This window comes from Gorilla gorilla, chromosome 9 (genome assembly GCF_029281585.2).
Source record: "Gorilla gorilla gorilla isolate KB3781 chromosome 9, NHGRI_mGorGor1-v2.1_pri, whole genome shotgun sequence".
Taxonomy (NCBI): Eukaryota; Metazoa; Chordata; class Mammalia; order Primates; family Hominidae; genus Gorilla; species Gorilla gorilla.
The window spans coordinates 17,789,568-17,813,773 of record NC_073233.2 but is presented as its reverse complement, the minus strand read 5'-3'; the positions used below and the strand labels follow the sequence as shown (position 1 = coordinate 17,813,773).

At 47.3% G+C, this 24,206-nt stretch overlaps 1 protein-coding gene across 2 annotated transcripts in view; it reads left to right on the top strand.

Annotated features, from left to right (window-relative positions):
- Positions 1-24,206, top strand: part of GALNT18 (polypeptide N-acetylgalactosaminyltransferase 18) — a 349,733-nt gene that overhangs the window by 225,549 nt on the left and 99,978 nt on the right. For both annotated transcript variants that reach the window (XM_004050714.5, XM_055356610.2), the window contains exons 4-6: positions 17,326-17,509; positions 19,206-19,403; positions 23,960-24,074. In XM_004050714.5, coding sequence (XP_004050762.2) covers positions 17,326-17,509; positions 19,206-19,403; positions 23,960-24,074 — 497 coding nt within the window. The remainder of the gene's footprint in view (positions 1-17,325; positions 17,510-19,205; positions 19,404-23,959; positions 24,075-24,206) is intronic.

Sequence of the window (24,206 nt, the reverse complement as noted above, 5' to 3'; positions counted from 1 at the left end):
CCCAGACTGGAGTCCCGCGTGCAAATCTTTGCAATTGCCATGAGATCATCCCCACGCTTGGCTTCCATTTTCTTTGTTTGTTACCAAGCTGTCCGTGTTGCTATGTAGACTTTTGAGGAGGGAAGTTTTGTTTTCAGCTCCCATCTGGATAGTTTCCTCGTCTGATTCATCGGTACCTCCCACACGTGAATTCTTTCTCCATCGTCCCTGCAGCTCTCCATAGTAACCCATTTCATGCATTTCTCCTCCCCCCACTGCTGATGACATCATTTAATCTCTAAGCAAACTCTCTCTTCCTCACCTCTCGAAATGTTGCCCTTCTTGATCCATCTCTTGTGGATCCCAGGCCAGAATCGAGAAAGCCAAACACTGTTTGCGAACACCACTGACAGACCCAGCCGCTGTCGTGCCAGTTCTTTGCTCTTTCAAATTCGGTGAGAAAAAAGCAATGAATGTATCACACAGCTATCCGAGTTCCTCGGTTTCCTGCCCAGACTTTAAAGACTTTTCTCTCTAACTCTGTGGGACTGTTCAGCCCCATGGGGATCAGCAACAGAGGGAAGTGGTTGTTGCTGGGTAAGGCTCAGCTGTACCCCAGGAAAATGGCACCTCTCCCACCTGGCTGTGTCCCCCCTCCCTCTCCCCTCCCCATCTCCACCACTTAGCAGTAGCCAGGAGCAGCTGTCCTTGTGCCCACTGGTTCTGAGAGTCTCTTTTTAATTGGTTGACATTTGCATCGTGGTCATGGTCAGCGTGCTTTGCCTACAGGTCTAGCTTTCCCCTCCTGTTTCCCCAGCGTTTCAGAGCCTGCTCTCCATCCTTCGTGCCATCTTCCTTCATCCAGAGTGAGGTTGCCTTTCTTCATTTCGGCTCTGCTGCCTGTTTCTGTCCTGCTGGTCTTTCTCCCAATGGGCCTCCTTCCTTCTCTCTTTTCTTTGCATCATTACCTCCGCTCTGCAGGGAGATACCTTGTTGAAAGCGGTTTTTTAGGTTCATTCACCTCCCCTTCAAGTGCAGTGGCCACTTCTATTTGCCACACATCAATTGGCCCTTGCCTCATGCAGGAACACCTAAAGCTCCCTGAGGTCCCTGACGTTGCCTCCTCACCATCCTTATAGGCTCTGGGTCTCAGTTTCCCCATCTCATGGGATCATTGTGAAGACTAAATGAGCAAATGTGGGTGAAGCCCCTAGCACAGGCACTGCTACATATGCAGATTAAATGAGCTGATGCAGACGAAGCACAGGCCCTGCCACACAGTGGGCACTGAAGCAGGCCAAGGCCACCTGTCCCCTTTCCTTCTTCCTGTTTCCTCTTGGCTCCTCTGCTCCTGGTTGAACACGATCACTTCATCACCAATCACCAGGCTGTCCTCTGTGGCTCTCTTGGGCCAGCAGCATTGTAAACTTGTCATAGAGGCATGGGGACACCAGCCGTGCCCAACGTTCCAACTGTGGGACCTCACAAGGCCCAGGTTGACAGGGCCTGAACCTTACTTAAGGATGGGTGCCTGGCACTGTGTCATCCACATTTTTGCTGAATGAGTGAATGAATATTCAGGAAAGATGATAACCCCAGTTCTGAACCTGGAGATCAACTTTGCCTGATACTGCAGAGCTGAGTCTGTGTGCTGAGTTGTCTTCAGACTGGTCCCTAACAGCATGTCAGACCCTGCTCCCTGGCTGGGCCAGCCCAGCCTCTCACCTGGGTGGTCTATGAGTCGTTTCCATGGTGAGAGCATCAGGCCTGGCTACTTTAACTCAGAATGTTCAGGGGAAGTGAGGAACCCATTACGGTGCCAGGGAAAGCCAGGATGTAGTCAGGAAGGGATCAAGAATTGGGGCAGAGGACCAGACCCCGCCTGTCGGTACCACCTCTAATTATACCTATCCCTGTCCTGGATGCTGTCTCGAGCAATGGGCCAGGGCCCTTGTTAGAGACCTAGTGAGGCCATGATTGAGACTTGGAGCTTAGTGAGGAGCCCATGACTTGTGTTATTTGGGGGGAAACAACATAAAACAAAAACCTCACCTCCTTAGGTTTCTAGAGTGGGCCAGTTCCTTCTGCTGCTACAGTAGAGTTTTTAATTAAGAAATTAATGAATAGTTCTTCCTGACATTTCAGTTCATGTCTTGGAGACTTTTAGGTGGGAGGAATCCAAACAAAGCTTCCTTATGACTTCCTAATGTTTTTTGGTCCATCTTCTAAGGCCCTCACAATCTCTCTACCACTCACTTATCCAACCTCCTCTCCCAAATTGAATTTGTATCCCTACACTCAGCCATAGCCCATATCTGTTACTCCTTCTCAAGCATGCCATGCACATTCATGCTTCTAGCCTTTATGCATTCTGTTTTTCTACCTGTGATGGTTTTTTAATGCCCCCTTTATCCTCCTAGGAAAGCCCCTTCATCCATCCATTGAGACAAATGCAAATAACATTCTGTAAAACTTGCCCTGAATCCCCTGCAGAGGTTGTCACATCCTGCGCTGTATTTTCATAGCACCTTGTGACAACCACTTTTAGAACATATTTCAGTGCATTCAAGTTACTGGTTTAATTCTTTCTTCCCACTAAACTGCGACTTTCTTAAGAGGTGGATACTGACTTACTCCCCGTCTCCACCACTTAGCCTCAGGCCTGCCGCACACCCAGTGCTTGGTAAATATCCGCCAGTTGAACACATGAATGAAAGGAACACAAACAGGACATGAAGTGAGAAGGAGCAACATTTTTGATATTTGGGGGCATGTCTACCAGGGAAGTAATATTTCTTGAGTTTTCTAAAGTAAATCTCATGAGAGGACTATAACGATGTATGTTCCTGAAATAGAGGGATCTGGAAAAGATCAATAATGCTGAAAGGCGCAGTGAGAAGATGGGCTGATAGTCTTTGGCAGTCTTTGGAGGGCAGCTCCCGGGCAAGGTTGTCCATCCCACCTGTCCTGATGTCTCTGAGCTAGCTGTTGATGTTCCTCTACTGGCAGCCCATGTCTGGCATTCTGATAGCATCTCAGGGACACGGGTCTCTGCCTTTGGTGGCTTTAAAGGAAGAGAAAAGCATATGCAAGGAGAGCAAGGAAGCCCACATGGCCTGGGCCGGGGCCTAGAAACAGGCTGATGTTGGCAGTTCATGCTGAAAGCTGGCAAGGGCATGCCTTTTGCCTTAGACTCTGTGCTTAAAAGCAAACAAACAAACAAACAAACAGAAAAATACACAAGGTTTCCAGAAGTCATTTGTTTTTCTACATTTGGGATCTAGCAGCAGCCTAACCAGACTCAAGCAGTTAGTAAACTCTCAGCCCACTTAGGAGCCCGGGAACATGGACAGTGGCCCACCTGGGACCAAAGTCTGAATTTAAGAGTCTCCCTCGATACCAATCCCTTCCAGTCCCATCAGTAACCCCAGGGCTGATAAGAAAGATTTTGTCCTGGGGGGCAGTGCTGGCCCACCCCACACCCAGACCCCATGGGTGCTGTTTCAAGTCTGAGGCTGGGCATCCCCAAACTGAGGGTCAGCCCCACCCACTTCGCTGCTGGACTGCCTGCTCCCATTGTCTGGGCATGCCCTGCCCTGCCTTCCCACACTTTCCACTGTTGGTTTCAGTGACCCCCTCCAGGAGACTGAGCATGCAGAGGTTCTAAGAAAGGTCGGCATGGACCTTTAGGAGGAAAGATGGCAAAGTCTGACTGACCTGCCCCATGATCCCTGGGTTGGAGCCTACTGTTCCTTAGCTATATGACTTTAGGAAAAAATCTTAGCATTGCTGAGCCTCCATTTCCTTATGTTAGAATGGCTATAGTATCCATAATAATTAAAAATAAAATTTAAAAAAAATGGCTGAAATGCTGTTGAACTTGCAGAGTCCCAAAAGGATTGAATGGGGATTGTGTGTGAAACAAACTTGGTGAGCCCATGTTCACCATGTGTCAGAACCTGTGCCAAGTGCTAAAAACTTCAGAAAGAAGGTTCCACATAAACAGTGACTTTTTTTCTTTTTTCTTTTTGAGAAGGAGTTTCGCTTTTGTTGCCCAGGCTAGAGTGTGATGGCGCGATCTCGGCTCACCACGACCTCCGCCTCCTGGGTTCAAGCTATTCTCCTGCCTCAGCCTCCTGAGTAGCTGGGATTACAGGCATGCGCTACCACACCCAGCTAGTTTTGTATTTTTAGTAGAGACGGGGTTTCTCCGTGTTGGTTAGGCTGGTCTTGAACTCCCGACCTCGGGTGATCTGCCTGCCTCGGCCTCCCAAAGTGCTGGGATTACAGGCTAAGTGGTGACTTTTTAACTCCAAGGTAGTTCTGAGGCTTACCAGTGGGCCCATCAGCTTTTTTCTGGGTATTTTCCAGAGAGGTCCTCAAAACCTTTATATGAGGATTTCTGTCCCATGTGCCATGAATCCATGTAGTCAATAAACCTCTACTGAACGCCAGGCTCCGGCTGGGCTCTCTGGATACAGAGAAGGGTAAAACCATAGGTCCCTCCTTAAGGAGCTCACAGTCCAGTGGAACATTCAATGCACAATGAGGGATACAGGGCCAAAGGGCAGAGGAAACCAAAGAAAAACAGTACTAAAGTCTTCCTGGAGGAGTATAAATGTTGGTCAGTAGAAAACATTGAGCCAAGACATGACTCATGCACTCATTCATTCTTGCAATGCATGTTTATGAAAACGAAACACACGCCTGTGGCACCTCTCCCACATGCCAGGCTCGGCGTAGCAGATCTGTCAGGGCTGGGGTGTGGCTCCAGCCTTACCTCTTAGGTGTGCACAGCGCTTCCAGTTGCCCAGATGCCTGCTTCTCTTTATCTGGGGGCTTTCTTCAAAGCCCTGGAAGGTTGCTGCGCCTTGCACAGGACAGACTGGATGTTTTGGAACTTAACCTGCCCCTGGATAGTCCTTAACCAATGACTGCTGGGATCGATATATAAATACCCTGGCCCCCTCTTCCTAGCCTCATTTTGCACATTTGTAAGATGGGCCTAAGAGTATAAAGATTCCTGCCTCAGGAGATTGCAGTGAGTGAGAAAAAAAGATAGCATTAGCCTTCCTTTATTTTTTCATCTGCCTTAAATCAGAAAGTGAGGCTGGCAAGACATTTGTTAAGGGCCTAGTGCAAAGCCTGGGTGGATGCTCATTAAATGCCCTTGGTCCCATAGACAGGAAATGTATTAAGAGCATGGAATTTGGAGCCAAAGTGCTGAACTTAGAATGTGGACTCTACCACTTGCTAATTATTTAACCATGCCTCAGTTTTCTCATCTATAAAATGGGTTACTATAGAGTGATCATAAGGGCTAAGTGGCAATACAAATAAAGATCTTAGGAGTACCTTGCACATAGAAATCACTGTTAAGGGGTTGTTAAATAAATAGATGCTGGTTGAGATGGGAAGGGGTTGGAAATTGAATCAGAGTGGCTAGGTGGTAAGTGGCCCTTGAAGAACAGCAACTGTGTCCTGCACCTGGGGAAGTCCCAGGGCAGTTTGCTGCAGGGCTGGCTTTCTCAGAAATGCAGGACAGAGGGTGAAAGCTTGCACCCAGCCTAGGGACCTTCCTTTGGAAAGGAGGAAGGGAGCAAAGGAGTTCAGGCTGATGAGCAGGTAATGGCACCAGCTGTGAAGCATTCACAACATGCCAGGCATTGTCTTGTGGATTTCCACAGCGACCCAAAGAGGTAGAAGAGAGAACTGAGGCTCAGAGAGTTTAAGTCTTGTGCCCAAAGTCACGGTAAATGGCAGAGCTGGGGATTAAATTGAGGCCCATCTCTCCCTAAGCCTCTGTTCCTACTGTTCTACTTGACATATTTCAATAAAGAAAGAAAAACAGGAAGGCCAGGAGAACACTTGGGTTCTGCTTTGTCACTGGTCCTTCATGGGACCCCTCCCTTTGAGAATACATTGCTGGAAGGTGTTCTGAAGCAGAGAAAAAGGGCCTTCCACCTCCCCACTGACAAGATCAGGCTAGGTGTAAATACATGTGTGAAGCCCTCCAGGTCTCCTGAGTCATGAATCAGCCAGGCTGAGGCCCCTGGTCACACAGCCTGAGCAGCAGTGATTTGCAGAAGTGTGGAGCTGACATACAGCCTGTGGGAGCCTTAACTCTTCCCCCAGAGGATGCTCGGAGCTGCCCTGGAAGGAGATGGAGCTCAGGGCCTGAGGTTGGCCCTCACTGGTTGCCTGGTGTATGTTTTCTAGTCCCGTGTGTCTTTGCCCCAAGGAAAAACCCATCCCCTTCTAGAGCTGCAGGTGAGGAAAAGCTTCCTACAGAAGCTGAGCTGGGACAGGGGAGGCGAGAAGAATGTTCCAGGTGGAGGTAGCAGGTAGTGCAAGGGCACTCTAGCATGACCAAGCTTAGTGCATTTGGGAAAATGACAAGCACACAGTCTTGCAGAGAAGGCTGGACCAGGATGTTTGACCTTGTAAGCCATGAACAATTGGTGGTGGGGACTGGGGGTAGGATGGTGGTGAGCACAGCCTAGAGTGATTACTCTGGCATTTACAGGAGCTTAGACTCATGGGATCTCAGAATCCTGGGAGTTAGTATTTAAGAATCAGAGACTCTAAAAATTTCAGAATTTTGAAATTTTGGATTCAGAATCATAAACTCTCGGGCTCTGAGTCATGAGATTTTAGGATCATCAAATTTTTGAGTTCGGCAGCACTCTAAACTCTAAGCCTTGCACAAAAGGAGAAGCCAGCACCAAAATTCAAGTTGGCCTCTGGCTTAACTGCTAAGGGCACTGGACCTTCCTGAGTGCTCACACATAGGGTAGGAGGACCTGGACCTGGGCCTCCTGGAATTCCCTTTGCACAGTGGGACATCCACACAGCTTGTTCTCAGCTCTGATATCACCTGCTATTAAACACTATCTGCCAGCAATTCCCAAGGCTTTGAGTTCTTGGTACGCCCTCCCTAGAAGCTCATGGGAGGACTCTTCTCAGTACTCCTAAGCTGGAGGAGCTGGGGCTGGAGCAGCGTCCACTCCTGCCTGGACACGGCTGACATCAGTCACCTATCATGGCATTTTTAGTAAGTCCTGTGATTCCTGCTGCATACCCTCCTCAGAGTAGCAGGAGTAGTTCTTGCTCTGTAAGTAATTTCACAGTGTTTGGTCCATTGCCCCACCTTTACTTTACAGGAGTTTCCTCCTCACACAGCCCCAGGAAGTACAAAGGTGAGCTGGCCCTTTGCCAAGGTCATTTAGTCAGCAAAGACACTGACTTCTGTTAGTTCATTATTCTCATTCCCATTTGCTAAATTACTCAAGGTGGACAAATAGAGAGCACGGAGTTATGGCCCTAGGGGAAGAGCTTCTGCTGAGCCTACAAAGCTGACTCCTTCCGAAGGCTGCTGGACAGACTGGAAAAGAGCCAAGTCTTCAGAGGCAAGCAGGCCTGAGTTCGAATGCTGCTCCTTCCTTACCTTCTGTGTTACTTGGAATATGTTCTTTAAAGTCTCTCATCCTTGATTTTTCCCATTTGCCATTTGAAGATAATAATGAGGTTATTATCTTCAGGTTGCCTAGGTTTGCTTTTCAGCTCTGCCATCTTCTAGCTCTGTGACACTGAGCAAATCCTTTAGCCTCTCTGGGCTGTGTTTCCTAATCTATGGAACAGAAATAGTCACGCTACCTACCTACCTTGAGTAGCATTATGGTTGCTGAGAGTTCTGAATGAGTAATAAATGAAGTAGGTTTAGAACAGTCCCCAGCACCTGATAAATAAATAAGCATTAGCTATAAATATTGTTTGCAGGGTGGTAACGAGGTGAGGCTCTTAAGTGGTGCACATCATATGTGCATAATATATCATTGTTGAGTGAATGAATAAAAGATGGATTGATCTGAAGTGCTGAGCACAGTGCACATTACGTGGTGTAGGGGAAGGGCCACAGAGCGTTAGACCAGCGCTGGGGCTGACCTGGACTAGCCGAGCTCATCGTGCACATCCTCACCCAACTCTGCACATCTCTTCCCAACTCAGACTCAGTGGCATCAGGCTGGTAGCCTGAAATCAGCAATGGTGGAAGCATTTATACCACAGGCAGTGGCAAACATTAGAACTCAAGGTTTTTTGTTTGTTTTCTTTTGTCTTAACTTGAGAGAGAGAGGAAGAAAGGGAGACTGTGTTAAACTTTGGTTAGAACACAACACATTCCTAACTGGCCAGGTAAACATTTTTCTATAACCTGCCACAGTCATCTTCAGAAACCAGTTCTGACCATTTTTTACAAGATATAAGATCTTAGGGAGAATAAGCCATTTTGGCACTGATAAGAAGGTGTTTGTGGGTTTTGAGAGCCTGGCTTTGGCAACCCCGCTAAGTATGGGGTGCATATTCCTTGTGGGTTTTGGTGGCCACGAATGCCCTACTGTGACACCAAAGAGTAGACTTTAAAACAGATGGGTGGGGCCTATTAGGTGGTAAATCTGGGACTTTCTGTAACTTGATAAGGCTGAATTAATGTTTGCAGCTTCCCAGGAAGATTGTAACACTGTGTGCCTGAACCCTGTAGCCTGAGTAAGGGAACTATTTAAGGCCATTCCAAATCTCCTTTAGTATCAATCGACTTTGAAGAAGTGCAGCTATTACATGAGCTGGACAGAAGTGCAGCTGTTAAGTGTAGCAGACATAAGAATGAACCTCGGGGAAGGCATTTGTAAACTGCCCAGGGTTTGAAAGCTTGTCTGGAGTGATCTTCAAGACAGAGGAATACACACAGCAATGCTGCCCGGAGCTCTCTGGGATCCCAGCTGCCCAAGCCAGGCTCACCATCATTCATCAGCAGGACCATCTGAGTCCTGAGCCCCCACTCCAGATTCTCCACGGAGGTGGGGACAGTGACATCTGTCTTTATTTAATTTTTAGCTTCCCATGTGATATGATGTGGATGATCAGCTAGGTTTGACAACCATTGCATCCTCATAAATAATCTCTCCTTTAAAATGTGTTGATATAGCATTTGTGTTTCAATGGCCCTAAATGGCTTCAGAGAAAAGCCAGTTAATCTTCTGATCTGAAGAAGACAAGCCACTTTTCACTTGGAAAGGAATAAACACACTTTTAATCTTTAAATTAGCACCATTGGAGACAAGCAATTAATTGCACTTGTCAGTGGGAGGTGGATTAGTGGGGCTGTAGGTGGGGTGTTCACACTCCCCTCCTGGGCAACTGGAGGGATGGGGTGGCAAAGCTATAATCCAGGCCGGGCTTTGAGGAACAGCATTGAGCCAGGAAGGAGGGGTGTGGCCAGAATGGGACAAAAAGCTGTGGCCTCTGCAGAAGGCAGCTGGGAAATGACAGGGGACAGTCCAAAACATCAGACCCAAAGAAGAGAAATGAAAAGCAGCTGGAAAGGGAAGGACCGGCAACCGAGGGCAGCAAGATGGGGCCAGTGGGTTTGGAAGAATGAAGAGAAAAACTACCTGGGCAGGTGTGAGGCAGCCGTTTTCAGACTGCATTTACATCCTTCTGTTATGGGCTGGAACCACACATATTTGGCAGGAGGTGCCTTTTTGTACTCCGTTATAAAGCCCACCTTTTTATTTCAGTTGTAACCAAGTTTGGCCCATCCATCAGAATCTCACCTGGAGAGTCTTGTTTGAAATTCAGATTCTCTGGTCCCACCCCAGATCTATTGAATCAGACTCTTTGTTGGGATGGTACTCGGGAGCCTGCGATTTAAACAAGCTGATTCTTATGCAGGCCAGCTTCTTATTCTTGGGAGGCAGGATAGAGTGTAGAGGTGGACAGTATGGACTCTGGGGACAGCCTAGTTGGATTTAAATCCTATCTCCACCACTTGCTACCTGGATCACTTTGTGCCTTAATTTCCTTGTCTTCAAAATAGAACGATAACAATAGGAGCTATATCTTAGGGTTGTCGAAATGATTAAATGAGATAACATATACCAAATACTTAGAATAACGGATAGTATGCTATATTTACCATTTTTTCTTTTATCCAATTAATGCAGAGATTGAGAGAAGAGAGAAATAGGGTCAATATTTTGAATTTAAGCCATCATACACACATCCATACACATTATGCGTATAGGTCAAGAGTTGAAAATTTAAATGCTTTCAAGAACCAGGCAAGTGTGAAGCAATTGATGGGGCCCTTGGTGACTTGGAATGTACAACTGTCTTAGTTTGGCTTTCCCAGAAGCCAGGGAGATCCTGAGACAAGATTTGGGGCCAAGTAATTTAACTGGTAGATGATCCTAGAAAACTGATGAGGGAGTGGGGATGGGAGACAGAAGAGAAGAAAGCTAATACCATGGGCATCAATGAACATGGTACTGCTGTGGGGACCTGGACTCTATCATCCTGGGAACCACCAGGAGACTTGGAGACTCTGCAATGTCATCCCACCTGATAAGTGAGGAAGCTGGGTTATACTCATTTCCTATGTCTGTTGTAATGAAAGTACCACCATCTAGGTGGCTTAACCAACAGACATTGTTTCATACTTCTGGAGGCTAGAAGTCTGAAATCAAGGTGCCAGCAGGACTATGAGGGGGAATCTGTTGCATGCCCCTCTCCTAGCTTCTGGTGCTTTGCTGGCCATCTTTGGCAGGCCTTGGCTTAGAGATATATCACTCCAGTCTCTGCCTTCCTCTTCACATGACTTCCTCCCTCAGTCTGCATCCAGATCGACTCTTTTTTTAAGAATGCCAGTCCTACTGGATTAGCATCCTATCCCACTCCAGTGTGATCTCATCTTAACTAGTTATATCTGCAATGACCCTATTTCCAAATAAGGTCTCATTCGGAGGTATTAGGGTTTAAGATTTCAGCGTATGAATTTAAGGGGATAAAATTCAGTTCACCCATGGGGTATTCATGCCCCAATTCCTCCCCCTAATTGATTGACAACTACTTCTGTAGATGGTAACTCCACAGCATTTCCTGCTTACTCTCCCTCTCTGCTATAATTTGGATCTTTGTCCCCTCCAAATCTCATGTTAAAATTTGATCCCCAATAGGCCGGGCATGGTGGCTGACACCTGTAATCCCAGCACTTTGGGAGGCCGAGGCGGGCAGATCACAAGGTCAGGAGATCGAGACCATCCTGGCTAACATGGTGAAACCCCATCTGTACTAAAAATACAAAAAATTAGCCGGATGTGGTGGCGGGCGCCTGTAGTCCCAGCTGCTGGGGAGGCTGAGGCAGGAGAATGGCATGAACCCGGGAGGAGGAGCTTGCAGTGAGCCGAGATTGCACCACTGCACTCCATCCTGGGCAACAGAGCGAGACTCTGTCTCAAAAAAAAAAAAAAAAAATTTGATCCCCAATAGTGGAGGTGGGGCCTAATGGGAGGCGTTTGGGTCATGGGAGTGGATCCCTTATTAATAGATTAATGCCCTCCCTGGGGTGGTGGGGAGAATGAGTGAGTTTTCCCTCTACTAGTTCCCATGACAGCTGATATAAAGGGCCTGGTGCCTCCCCACTCTCTCTCGCCTCCCTGCTCCCCATGTGATCTCTGTACATCCTGTCTCCCCTTCCCCTTCCACCATGAGTGGAAGCAGCCTGAGGCCCTCACCTGAAGCGACTGCTGACACTGCACTTCTTATAAAGCCTGCAGAACCGTGAGCCAAATAAACCTCTTTTCTTTGTAAATTACCCAGCCTCAGGTATTCGTTTACAGCTACACAAATGGACCAATATGCTCTTCCTGTGTCTCTTCTACCACACGCCTTTCAAACATCCAGTAGCATGGATATTCCATAAGGGTTGTGTCTTAGTTTGAGCTGCTATAACAAAGTCCCATGGACTGAGTGGCTTATAAACAACAGACGTTTATTTCTCTCAGTTCCAGAGGCTGGGGGTCTGAGATCAGGGTGCCAGCATGGTTGGATCCTGGTGAGGGCCCTCTTCCAGGTCACAGACTGCTCACATCTCATCCTCACATGACAGAAAGAGGAAAAGAGCACTCTCTGGAGCCCCTTTTATAAGTGCACTAATCCCATTTATGAGGGCTGCAGTGGTTCGAGTATTTCCCCTGCAAAATTTAGGTATTACCAGTGTGAAAGCATTAAGAAGTGTGGCCTTTTCAGAGGTGAGTAAGTCATGAGGGCTGCTTCCTTGTTCATGAGATTAAGGCTCTTTAAAAAGAGGATTCTTGAAGCTTTAGGCTACCTTGCCCTTCTCCCTGCTGCCACTTGAGAACATAGCAAGAAGGCCCTCACCAGACACCAAATGCTAGCGTCTTGTTCTTGGGCCTCCCAGGCTCGAGAACTGTGAAGAAATAAATTTCTGTTCTTTACAAAGTACTCAGTGTCAGGTATTCTTAGTTACAGCAGTAAAAAACAGGCTAATATAATAGCTCCACCCTCATGACCTAATTAATCTCCCAGAGGCCCTACCTCCTAATACCATCACACTGGGGGCTAGGATTTCAACATAATCAATTTGGGGAATGAATAAACACTCAGTCCATTGCAGACTGTCTTGTTTACAGTTATAATCACAGCAACTAGATCAGTACCTTGTTGAGGTATGATCAAGTCATGCCAAAGATTATTACTCCATGAATGGACTAATAGTAAGTGTATTAGTCTATTCTCGCACTGCTGTAAAGAACTACCTGGGACTGGGCAATTTATAAAGAAAAGAGGTTTAATTGACTCACAGTTCCACATGGCTGCGGAGGCCTCAGGAAACTTACAATTATGGCAGAAGGTGAAGGAGAAACGTCACCTTCTTCACAAGGTGGCAGGAGAGAGAGGGAGAGAGAGACAGAGAGAGAGAGAGAGAGAGAGAGAGAGAGAGAGAGAGGAAGTGCCACACTTAAACCACCAGATCTCATGAGAACTCACTCACTATCATGAGAACAGCATGTGGGAAACTGCCCTCATGATGCAATCACCTTAACACATGGGGATTACAATTCAAGATGAGATTTGGGTGGGGACACAGAGTCAAATCATATCAGTAAGTGTTCAATATTTGTTGAATGAATGAATGAATGGGTGAACTCTCCCTTCATTTCTATGTCCCCAAAACCTAGAGAAGATGTGGGAAATGCTCATCTGAACCTTGAGGGAGAGATGAGGAGCTCTGCCCAGTTCTCCACAGCAAGGCTATAGGAAGGCAGTTTTACAAAATGCCTGTGCACCTGCCTTCCAAAGAGCAAAGCCCCATTAGGCATCAACTTTCAGATCCTTTAGTTTCCTTTATGCATGAGATTGGAGTGTCCCATTAAGTACTTAAATCAGATTAACAGCCTCCATGCCAGACCCTTCCGGCTCAGCCTGCTAGTGGTTGTGGAGCCAACAACTTCTTATAGAAGCAGTGGAAGGGGGTAGATGAGGAAGGGAGAAAGGCTTTGTTTGACCAGGCTGGTGAATCCCCTGTGTTTCCTTGGCATCTAAGTCTGAAGAAATGAGAGCTGGCAAGCAGCCTGCCCTGAGCAGGCCCTGAGAGGAGGCTCCCCATGGGGATGTGGAGAGTGGCCTGTGAACTCGCAGGAGTGAGTGGTGTTTCATCACTGCTTCTGGTAGTGCTGGTTTACAGAGGTCCCTCCAATGTCAGGAGATCAGGGATTTGTGGACAGTAGGAGAGAGCTGAAGTAGCAACATAAGCAGGATGACACCTGGCCCCATGCAGGGTGCAAACTGTATTTCTCTGTCAACATGGGCTATCGACAGCTGCACATTGACTCTAGATCTGGCAGAGTCACAGCAAGCAGACTCCCTGCCTCCTCTTTCTCCAACACATTAAAACAAGCACAAAATATACCTTCCCTTTTCCTTCCACAATTATACTACTGTCCTAACCCACCAAGACACTTTATTAAATGTTATTTATAGAAATTTCAAAAAAATAAAGATAGCTTGCATAGGGAATAAAAGGTAAAAGTCAATCAGCTTTTAAATTTGATCCAGAAAATCAAAGGGTTAGCAAAGATAGGGCAGCAAAAATCCTGATAAAATCTTTGTGATTCGTCATTATATTTGTCTTTGAGCTTCCTGGCAGCCTTAGCAAGAAGGCAAATATGATGGGCTGGGTACTTGTGTTTGGCTGTAAGAAAAAACACAAGTTCAACTCCAAAAACACAATCTTTGGAGCTAAGAAGTTCTGAGAGATATTATATGTGAACAGGTATGTGTGTGTGTTTATGTGTATATAAAATAGTTAATAGTCAATATATATAATATACAATGGACAATGTTTTGGAAAACAATTTTCCAGCCAATGCAGAAGTATTTTTGAGATAGTTCTTTCTTGCTTTGGCACTTAACAAAGATTGAAAGAAAACATGAAAACCTAATTAAGTAAAGGTACTTTGCAAAGACAGAGCCAGTATCATCTAGGGTACTTCAAGGCATTTTGTTTCTTCTTTATTTTCTTTTTTGGATAGCAGTTGTTTGGTTGGGGCTAAGAGAATTCCCTCTTCTAATCAGCAGCACATGTTTGGGATGCAGCTAACTGGGGATGGAATTTTTCTACTGTCTGGTCCACCAGAAGCCTTTACTCTAGCTCAGTGTTAACAGAGCTCACAGGTACAAAGAGGCAAGTAGCTCCTATAGGAAGCAAAGCTTTCCATCTCTTGCTGCCACCCCTCAAAGCTCATTCTTCCTCTGATTGCATTTCCTGTGCATCAGGAGTTCACAATCTTATTTTAACCCCAGCACCGGACCAGAACAATAGAAAATGTTTATTATAGCCATTGTGTATAACAAACTATTCCAGAAGTTATGGTGTGAATCAGCAACCATCCATTGGCCCAGAATCCTGCAATAAAGGCTGGGATCACTGGGCAGCCTGTCTCTGCTCTACACAATGGCTCTTCCTGTCATTTGCAATCAGCTGGTGGCCCGACTGGGGCTGAAGGATCCACGAGGGCCTCACTCACCTGTCTGGGGCCTTTGTGGGGTGGCCTAATGACTGGGCTGGGGAGGAGGCTGGCTAGACCTTCCTTAGTTAGGGCAGCAAGACAGCAAATGCAAAAGGCCTGGAACTTGCGCAGGGTCCCTCTTGCTGTGTCCTGCTGTGTCACAGTCCAGCCCAGACTCAGTGTATGAGGCAGCCACACAAAGATGTGAATTCAGAGAGGTGAAATTCATAGGAGACCATTTGGTAGCAATCATCCTCAGCCTCCTCCCATCAATACCTTAGTCACGGTAGGTATTGGCAGGAGTCAATTGGCAGGAGTCTCACCTGAGGGTTGAGGAGGGAGAGAAGGGGACAGGTATCCCTTTCATGGGGAAGAGAGGGGATTTGTATCAGGCCATTTGGTACTAGCCCAGTTCTCACTTCAAGTTCTGTGCACTCAACACTTAACTGCCACCATCAAAAACCCAGATATCAGACTTTATGAGCTCTATTTAAATTTTTCAAAAAGGATATATGAGAAATGGACCTTGGAAGTGATAAAACAGTAAATGTTTTAAGAAGCCTCCTGGCAACGGTGCTTGAAGACCTTGTAAGTGTGAGACATATTGAGTTATGCTGCTCCATGGCCAATGTCCTGACATTTGTGGGACAGTGACCTCCCCAGGCAGCTGCAGCAATTGGAGATCTTGAGGTCATTTCCGTATGGACTGCAGTGAGATATACAGCATGTCAGTGGCAGCCCAGAAGTCAGTCGAGTTTTCTCCAGGCTGGAATGAGGACACTGACAGCCCCCACCAGCCCTAGCTTAGGACAGGGGTCATACTGTTTAAAAGGATCACTTGAATGACAAGAAAGGCCATATGCTCATCACTTTTGCAGAAGCTGGAAACCTAGAAGGGCTGGATAAGAAAGACATTGGGTAATGAAATCAGGGGACAAAAACACTTTGACATCCAAATAAATAGTGGAAATCTTTAGAAAGGCTGATTAAATAAAAGTAAACATAAGATTCTTTGTTTTGACTCAGAGCAGGCACCCATATGTGCACACACACACAAGCACCTGCACATGCACCCGCATCCACAGAGATGGGATGGAGGAGGCCTGACTTAGTAGCACCATGTAAAAATAATTTGTAAGTATATGTTGGCAGTAAGCTTAATTTGAGACAAAAGCAATCAAAGTTGTTGTGACTTTAGATTATATTAATAGGAGCATAGATTCTAGATTAAGGGAGGTGATTTATTTCTTCTATTCTGTATAGCCCAGTTTACTTTAGAAGTATTAGGTCAACTTCTGCATAATATGAAAGGGTTCAAGAAAAACTAACTTAATTAGAGGGAAGTTCAACATGATTAGAGAATTTGAAATCATGAAATATGCAGAAACACAAGGAAGAACTGAAGATATTTGACCTAGAGAAGTCCTTAGCAAGGACTTAAGAATGGGCTTCAGTTGTTATGTGGAAAGTGGGACTTGATCTGTCTTCTATGGCTCCAAAATAGGTCCCATTGGACTCATGAATGTAAGACTGAGGGACCCTGGCATTTGGAGGTCAGAAGAAGGAAGAACATCTAATAGTTGAAGAGGCCCTCTAAGGAATGGATTGCATGGATTTCCCTTTTACTGCAGGGGCTGCATGATCACTCATCAGGGCAGAGGGAATTCACACCTTGGGATGGATGCTTGGTTCAAAAGGAACTTTAGAATCCTGTCCAACCAACTATGAGGGCTGTCATGGGCTCTTGCCTTAGCTGCTATGGAAAAGGTAATGAATGCAGCGGCTGTGCCCTCTCTTGCTGAGGGTTCAGGGGGCTGCTGCTGAGGCCTGTTTCTGTTGCTGCAGGCCCCATTTACAGTTATGAAGAAGCAGAGGCATCAAATGCTTAGCCAGGTCCAGGACCACAGGCAGCAAACCAACACCAGCTACTCACATGGGCACAGCTCCTGGCCATCCACTTCCTGGAAAGATGGAGATCCAGGCAGAGAGTGGATCCTGGGCTGGGGTCTTGGCAGAGGGATCTTCCCCTGGGGGTTATAGGAGCACCGATGGAGATGGAGACCACTAGGAAGGAGGTAGCCGTGCTGATGATGGCTTTTCAGGTCACTAGGCCTGGTTTGAAAGTGGACTGTGCCACTCACAAGCTGCATGATGCTGGAGAACTTGATAAACTCTTTTGAGCTACCATTTTCCTATCGGCTTGTTGTGAAGATTAAATAGACCATGTGTGTGGTGTATATGACCTTGTGCATTGCTGGACCTCAGAAAATACTGAAAATACAGGAAATATTCCCCTCTATTTTTCCCTTCAAAACTGAGCTGTGCTGGCCACTGTGGGGACCACTGAAGAAGACCCAGGGAGGGGAATGGGTCTCCCAGCCTTTCTCTGGGGGTCATCACTAAAAGAGTGACTGTTGTGATCGCCCCCTCTGCCTCCTGACCTCCCTCCCATGCTAAGGCTGCATTTTCTCCCTGACAGAGGAACTGAAGGAGAAGCTGACTGAATATGTGGACAAGGTGAACAGCCAGAAGCCAGGCTTCATCAAAGTCGTGCGTCACAGCAAGCAGGAAGGCCTCATCCGCTCCAGGGTCAGCGGCTGGAGGGCGGCCACTGCTCCTGTGGTGGCACTCTTTGATGCCCACGTGGAGTTCAATGTGGGCTGGTAAGTGCCCCTTGGGAGAGGAGGAGGAGTCCCAGTGGGATCTGGGGCTTCAGTTCCAATAGTGCAAAGCATGCTAGGATCTTGGTCATAGCCTAAGGGAAAAGAGGTAATTCTGGGAATAGGTGAGATGTAGGTGTGTGAGTGAGCCAGGCAACAAGGCTGGACCTTTAGGGTTCGAGGTGTGGTAGAGGGGAGGGGGTAGCCAGGGGTCAACAGGTCAGCACACAGTGCCTAATATGCATGGTGACATCACATGTGACTCTGGCTGGCAGGGTCATCAGGGAGAAGGGTACATGCTAAGGGCAAAGCAGAGAGTGTCCGGCTAAGGACAGGGTTCCAACACCTAGGAAAGGAGAGCTGGGCCAGACATGAGGCAGAAGCCCAGCCTCACAGCCAGGGCCAACATCAAGTGGGCAAAGGTGGGGGAAGCTTGCCCCATGTTGTCACAGGTGCCCTGGGCTTTCCCACTGCCGGATTGGAGGTAGCACGTAATCTCAGATTCTCCCTATGGTGAAACTGTCTAAGAACATCTTTCTTTCTCTGGTCAGAGCTGCTCAGATGCTGGGGGGAAAGGGACCAGACAGAAGGCCCAAGTGGCTGCAGCCAGCCAGGAATAGAGTGGCGGATGCAGACCTCCCTGCAGGGCTGGAGGGCACAGGGCCACCTGCTGTGTGTAACTTTGCCTGGGCCTGGGAGACACAGGCTCTGGCAATGACCATAAGTAGCTGGGGCAAGTAGGTGGCCACCCTTTTATCAATATGCCTGTTGTCACTAGGGTCTGCTCTCCTCCCCAGACTCCACCGTGCCAACCTCTGCCCCTGGGGAGTGGGAGACAGGGGCACTTCAGCAGGAAGGAGCAGCAGGGCGTGCACACAGCCTGGCCTGGATGCTGCCATAACAGGCCCAAATGAAGGCTGCAACACAGCCATTTTTTATAGTTGAAGTCCCTGCTTGCCACTTGTGACTATTTAAACAGCATTTTCTTTGGATTTATGGCCAGGATAGGAGAGGGACACTTACTATTTCAAGCTGATTTGAATAAACAATTATGCACCAAATGTATTATTAATGAGAAGCTTATTCCTGTCTGCAAACACATTACTCGCCTGGTGCCTTCAAGGGCCTCCCAGCTCCCTGGGAAAGCCCAAATGCCCCACCCCTCCTTGGGTGGTTGAGAAACGCTTTGGGGGGTGGATGTGGCACAGCTGGCATTCCAAGGCAGCATTGCATGGCTGGTGGATGGAGGTTTGTTCTCACCTCCTAGTCTCTGCCATCCTCATCTGTCTTTTCCTCCAGGTTGATACGTAGAATTTTAGCAAAATCAAAGCCCAAGGTGAAAGCTTTTTCTGGAGCCTCAGATCTGTTTCTTTCTTCTTTTTCTTCTTTTTTGAGTCTTGATTTTTTTCTAATGGAGAAAGGGAAAGCGAGCAGGCACAAGGTTGGCTGGAATAAGAATCTCTCAGCTCAGCTCTGGATATGCCAATGGAGTGGTGGAGCCTCTTGCCATTCCGGCAATCCTCAGGGAGCGGGAAGTTGAATAGGGGCTCCTTCCCAGAAGGCAGTGCACCTCTCCATCAGAGGAGATGGGCAGGCCTTCCTTCCTCTTTCTGCTGGGGAAGGACCTTCAGGAGATGCTACTCTGGATTTTTCCACCTTGGAAATGGTTACCCTCTCTGGCTGTCTCCTCTCTGCCCAGGGCTGAACCTGTACTCACCCGCATCAAGGAGAACCGGAAGCGGATCATCTCGCCATCCTTTGATAACATCAAATATGACAACTTTGAGATAGAAGAGTACCCGCTGGCTGCCCAGGGCTTTGACTGGGAGCTGTGGTGCCGCTACCTAAATCCCCCCAAGGCCTGGTGGAAGCTGGAGAACTCCACAGCGCCAATCAGGTAAAGCAAACCTTTACCTGTGGGTCTCTCTGCTTTGACCTCCAGGCTAGGGACCCCCTACTGGTCCAATGCTTATTCTCCAACTTGAGCCCCATTGTGGGGATGACAGGGGTGGGCAGGGTTGAAAGGAACTGCAGTCTGATCTTCAGTCACTGCCACAGGCTCTGAAGATCTCAGAATCCATTCCCAGCCTCAAAGTGACCCATTTTCACACATCACTGTGAGACGTCTGCTGGGCGCCAACCACTGTGCTCCAGGTTGGGGATCCAGAGTGATGAAGATTTGGTTCCCACTGCCAAAAGCCTGGAGTCTAGTGAAGACAGACAAAATCATTGGAATAGGAACATTATTCTACCATGCAGGCAGAAACTGCATTGAAAGTGGGGAAATGCTTTTCAGAGGGCAGCATTTTCACTTGTTTTTGAAGGCGAGTAGAAGATGGCTAGGTTGGGGAATGGACACCCATATGCAAAGTTCATGAACACAGAGAAGGTTCAAAGTGACTAGAAGTGGGAAGTGAGCCAGCAGTCCCCGGCAGTAAGGGTAGAGGAGCTGAGAGGCAAGATCAGACCCCACAGGACAGTGTATACCTTGATGATATTTGAGTGTTATTCTGTAAGACTCAGACAAAAGTGACTTCATACTGCATTTCAAAGGTCCCAAGTTCTTTCCTGCCTTTGCTGCCATCTTCCTAGACTCATGAATGACTCCCTTGTGTGGTCTCGGCTTTTAAGGTTCAGGACTCCTCCAAAAGCTGTCCCCACTAGTTTTTATTTCTGTCTGTGTTTGTTGTTGTTTTTGTTTTTGAGACGGAGTCTCACTCTGTCACCCAGGCTGGAGGGCAATGGCGTGATCTCGGCTCAATGAAACCTCTGGGCCCTGGGTTCAAGTGATTCTCCTGCCTCAGCCTCCCAAGTAGGTGGGATTACAGGCACCTGCCACTGCACTTGGCTGATTTTTGTATTTTTTACTAGGGACAGGGTTTCATCATGTTGGCCAGGCTGGTCTTGAACCCCTGACCTCGTGATCCACCCGCCTCGGCGTCCCAAAGTGCTGGGATTACAGGCATGAGCCACAGCGCCTGGCCTATTTCTGTCTATGTTGATGATACGGTGGGTGTATTTATGCTCCCTGCAAAGTCCTGCCCGTTATAAAACAGAAGGCACCAGAAGGTGGCCTAGGGTACAGTTTTTGGAGTGAAAGAGATTAGAAGCTCACGTTGTTTTATATTATATGAGGGAGAAAGGGTATGAAAAATTTAATTGAAAGTCAGTGATTATTACTTAAGATCACATTTTTCCTTGCCAGAAGAAAAAATGTATACTCATACTTAAAACGGGATAAAACCACCTAACTTTCCTGAAGTTACCTGTTACCTGCTCTGCTCGGCCCCTGCCACAATTTTGTGTTGTTAAACATTTGCTGACAGTCTGCTATGTACAAGGGTCTTTTACACGCATTGGCTCATTTGATCATCATCACAACCTGTTGACCGCTCATGTCTCATCCCTGTTTTACAAGAGGAGGAGAGCAAGACTGAGAGAGGTGAATGGCCCTGCCAAAGGCTCTGGGCAGTAGAGCCAGGATCCACCCAGAGAAGCTAGACTCAGTGGCTAGTTTTCACCCCTCTTATTGTACACTGTTGAGCTCAGAACTGGTGTAGCTGTTTTCTGCTCCCAGGCCTGATGAATGCTGTTGGAAGGAAATATGCCCCCATGCAATGAGCATTCCTGCAGAAGACTGCATTGACAGTAACTGTTTCTGTTCTGCTCATCTCTAACTGTATTGGTCCAGTCTCAATCAGCAAGCCTGCATTCCAGGTCCTTGCCAGACAATGTCATCTCAACCTCAAATTTTCTATCACCCAATTTTTATCAAAAACTTGGTTGAAGGAAATAACTTCTATGGAAGATTTTTGGAAGAACATTCCTGGTTTTATTCCCAGATAAAGACAGCTCCACAGAAAGCTGTGATTTATACAAATGTATCTTGCCCATCCGAGCTCCCTTTTCTTTCAAGCTATACTTGAGTGCTTTGCCCACACATGGTGTAAGTCATAAAAAGAGCCCAGCAATATCTTCTGGTGTATTCTAAAGGGATGTCTTTGTGATGGCTGTTCCCTAAGTCGCCAGGTGACCCCATTAAGAAAATCCACGTGAGAAATTTCTTTCAAACTGACTGCCAGTCAAAGAAAGCCTTGCTATCCCCAGGGAATCAATTAATATGACATTTTCACATGAGAACTGTACATTTTATTTCTAAGACCATGTGTGTTCATTTCCACTTTGACCAACAGGAAACTCACAGGCAAGCTTTCATGTCTGCTTTAAGAACAATTGAGAGAGGACCTTGGTCTGCACATGCATTCCAATTTGTTGCAATCTTTAGGTCTGTCCAGACATTTATCTATTTATGGTTTTCTATGTATTTTAAATTTTCTCATAAGCTATTTCTAATCCTTTCAGGAATAAGGCAAGGTGTAAATCGATAACCCTTTCATGCTGATAGAATCCACTTAATACCCTAGCCGGTTAATAATAAACCACTGAGGCGGCCTGTGCTCATCTCAGAGTAACTGTTTCAGATTCTGTTCATTACCTGGCTTGAACTGTCAGTTTGAGGAAGGTCCCTTCCTGTGTGTCCTGAAAGCATTTTTCCAGCGTGCCCTGTCCTGTCCAACACTAGGAATGCAGAGGCAAATGCCAAGGCCCCACTCTGCCAGCCTGATGTTTCTGAATCATCATGTATTTAAAGAGAGGATCTTCTAGACTTAGTGCACAATTGCATCTTTTTACCTTTTTAAATGGCCTTTTGAGTGCCAGTTATGTCCCAGAGGCTCTCAAGTGCTTCAATTTAGTCCGTGTGAGGTTAGAATGGACCCTGTGTTACAGATATGGAATCGGAGGCTCAGAGAGGCTAGGGAACTTCTCTTAGAGACATGCACCCAGAAGGGGGATTTCTCCCAGAGAGATTACCTCGAAGGCCTGGGTTCAGTTACCTCCACCACAGCAGGGTCTCAGTCTGCTTTAGGAGTGGTGGATTAGCTTCCCAGGATGCCTGCAGGTCTGTGAGGGTGAAGCCATTTAGAATAAAATGCAGTGATTTGAAAGGAAGAGAAACAGTGGCTCCAGGGTGTCAGTCTCTGCCTGAGAAGTCTCCCGTATCTGCATTCCCCAGGGAAATGGCCTGCAAAATCGCCTTTCTCCACCTTGAAAAGTCTCCATTTTCAAAGATAGGTTCATTTACATGTGATTGACTGACAGTTTTCTCATCCCTGAGGAGCCTTCGTTTCTCCTTTTATTCCCCCACTGCCACCAAGTCCTCCAGCCAGGCAAGGGCTAGAAATGGTAGCAATAAGCAGTAGAACAATTCAATGTCACTGCATAAGCAGGGCTCTCAGCAGAGAAGTAGCCCCGTGCTCTCATGCTAACTCACCTCATGTGAATCATTCTCTGTGAGGTGCTGCACTGGGTGTCTTCACAGAGCTGGTGAGACCCAAGCTCACAGCCCTCAAGGAAGGAAAAGCCTTCCAGCTCCTGGACCCCATAGCTATTGGCAGGTTGTTCCAGCCTAAGACCCCTGTTGAATTCCAGACCCAGGCCATGTACCTAAGCTCTGCCTGTTGGCTATCTCCTCGTGTGTCACACAGGTACCTTAAGGTCAGTTTTTCTACCACCAATGCTTCTTTCTTTTGAAACCAGCTTCTTCTCCTGTGCCCCTGTACTGATGAGTGGTCTCCGACCCACTGTCACCCGAGCCAGAAAGCCAGATGGCATCCAGGTTCCTCTCCCTTTCTCACCCTTGTGTAGTTCATCTGTTTTGAAGTTGGGCTGATTTTACATCAAAATATGTCTTTAAAAAATTCCTGTCTCTGTTCCTGATACTCTGACTCAGCTCTCCATCATTTTTCACCTGGATACAGCAATGAGCTTCCCAGCTGGGCCCCTCAATTCCCACCCCTTCCCCTCTGGTCACTCACCCACAGCTGCCTAACTATTCTTTTGAAAAAACACAGATCTGCTGACATCACTGTCCTGCTTAAAATTCCTCATGGACACCTATTTACCTGAAGATAAAATTCAAATTTTTTACCCTGCTACCCAAAACCCTTTGCAACCTGGTCCCAGCTAATCTTTCTAAGTGGACCAAGGATGACATACAGATTCCAATTTGGGGAAGGGTAAGAAAGCTGGTATGCATTCCCAAGCAGGAACAGAGACTGGCTGTGCAGAGGTCAGGGTCAGGGCAGCGAGAGATACAGTCAACCTAGACTGGCAGGCTGAGCACCAATTCTCAAAACTAACACACACACAAGCACCACCCCACTAATAGCTGATCCCAGGATGGCAGCTGTCTACCCACTGCCCGGATGAAACAGCCTTTCTGGAGTGGTTGGGTGAGGCCAGACCCAGGGGCCACTCCAGGAACAAGGCTCACACTGGCTCTGGCAGCAAAGGAAGGAAGAGAACCAGACTCTCCTGATAGGAAGGCCTTACTGCTCTTACTCCTCGGACAGCTGCACCAGACAGCCCTTCTGCTCTCCCCTGCCCCTGCAGGAGCCCTGCCCTCATTGGCTGCTTCATTGTGGACCGGCAGTACTTCCAGGAGATCGGCCTGCTGGACGAAGGCATGGAAGTCTACGGGGGCGAGAATGTGGAGCTTGGGATCAGGGTGAGTGGGGTTTCTCACTCAAACTGCTCGGCTCAGCTCCCACCAGGGTGAATGAGTCTGGGGGTGGAGAAATGGGGTTTAAGGTTGAGGGTCACAGACTGATTCTGAATGTCCAGTCCTGAATCCTGTGTG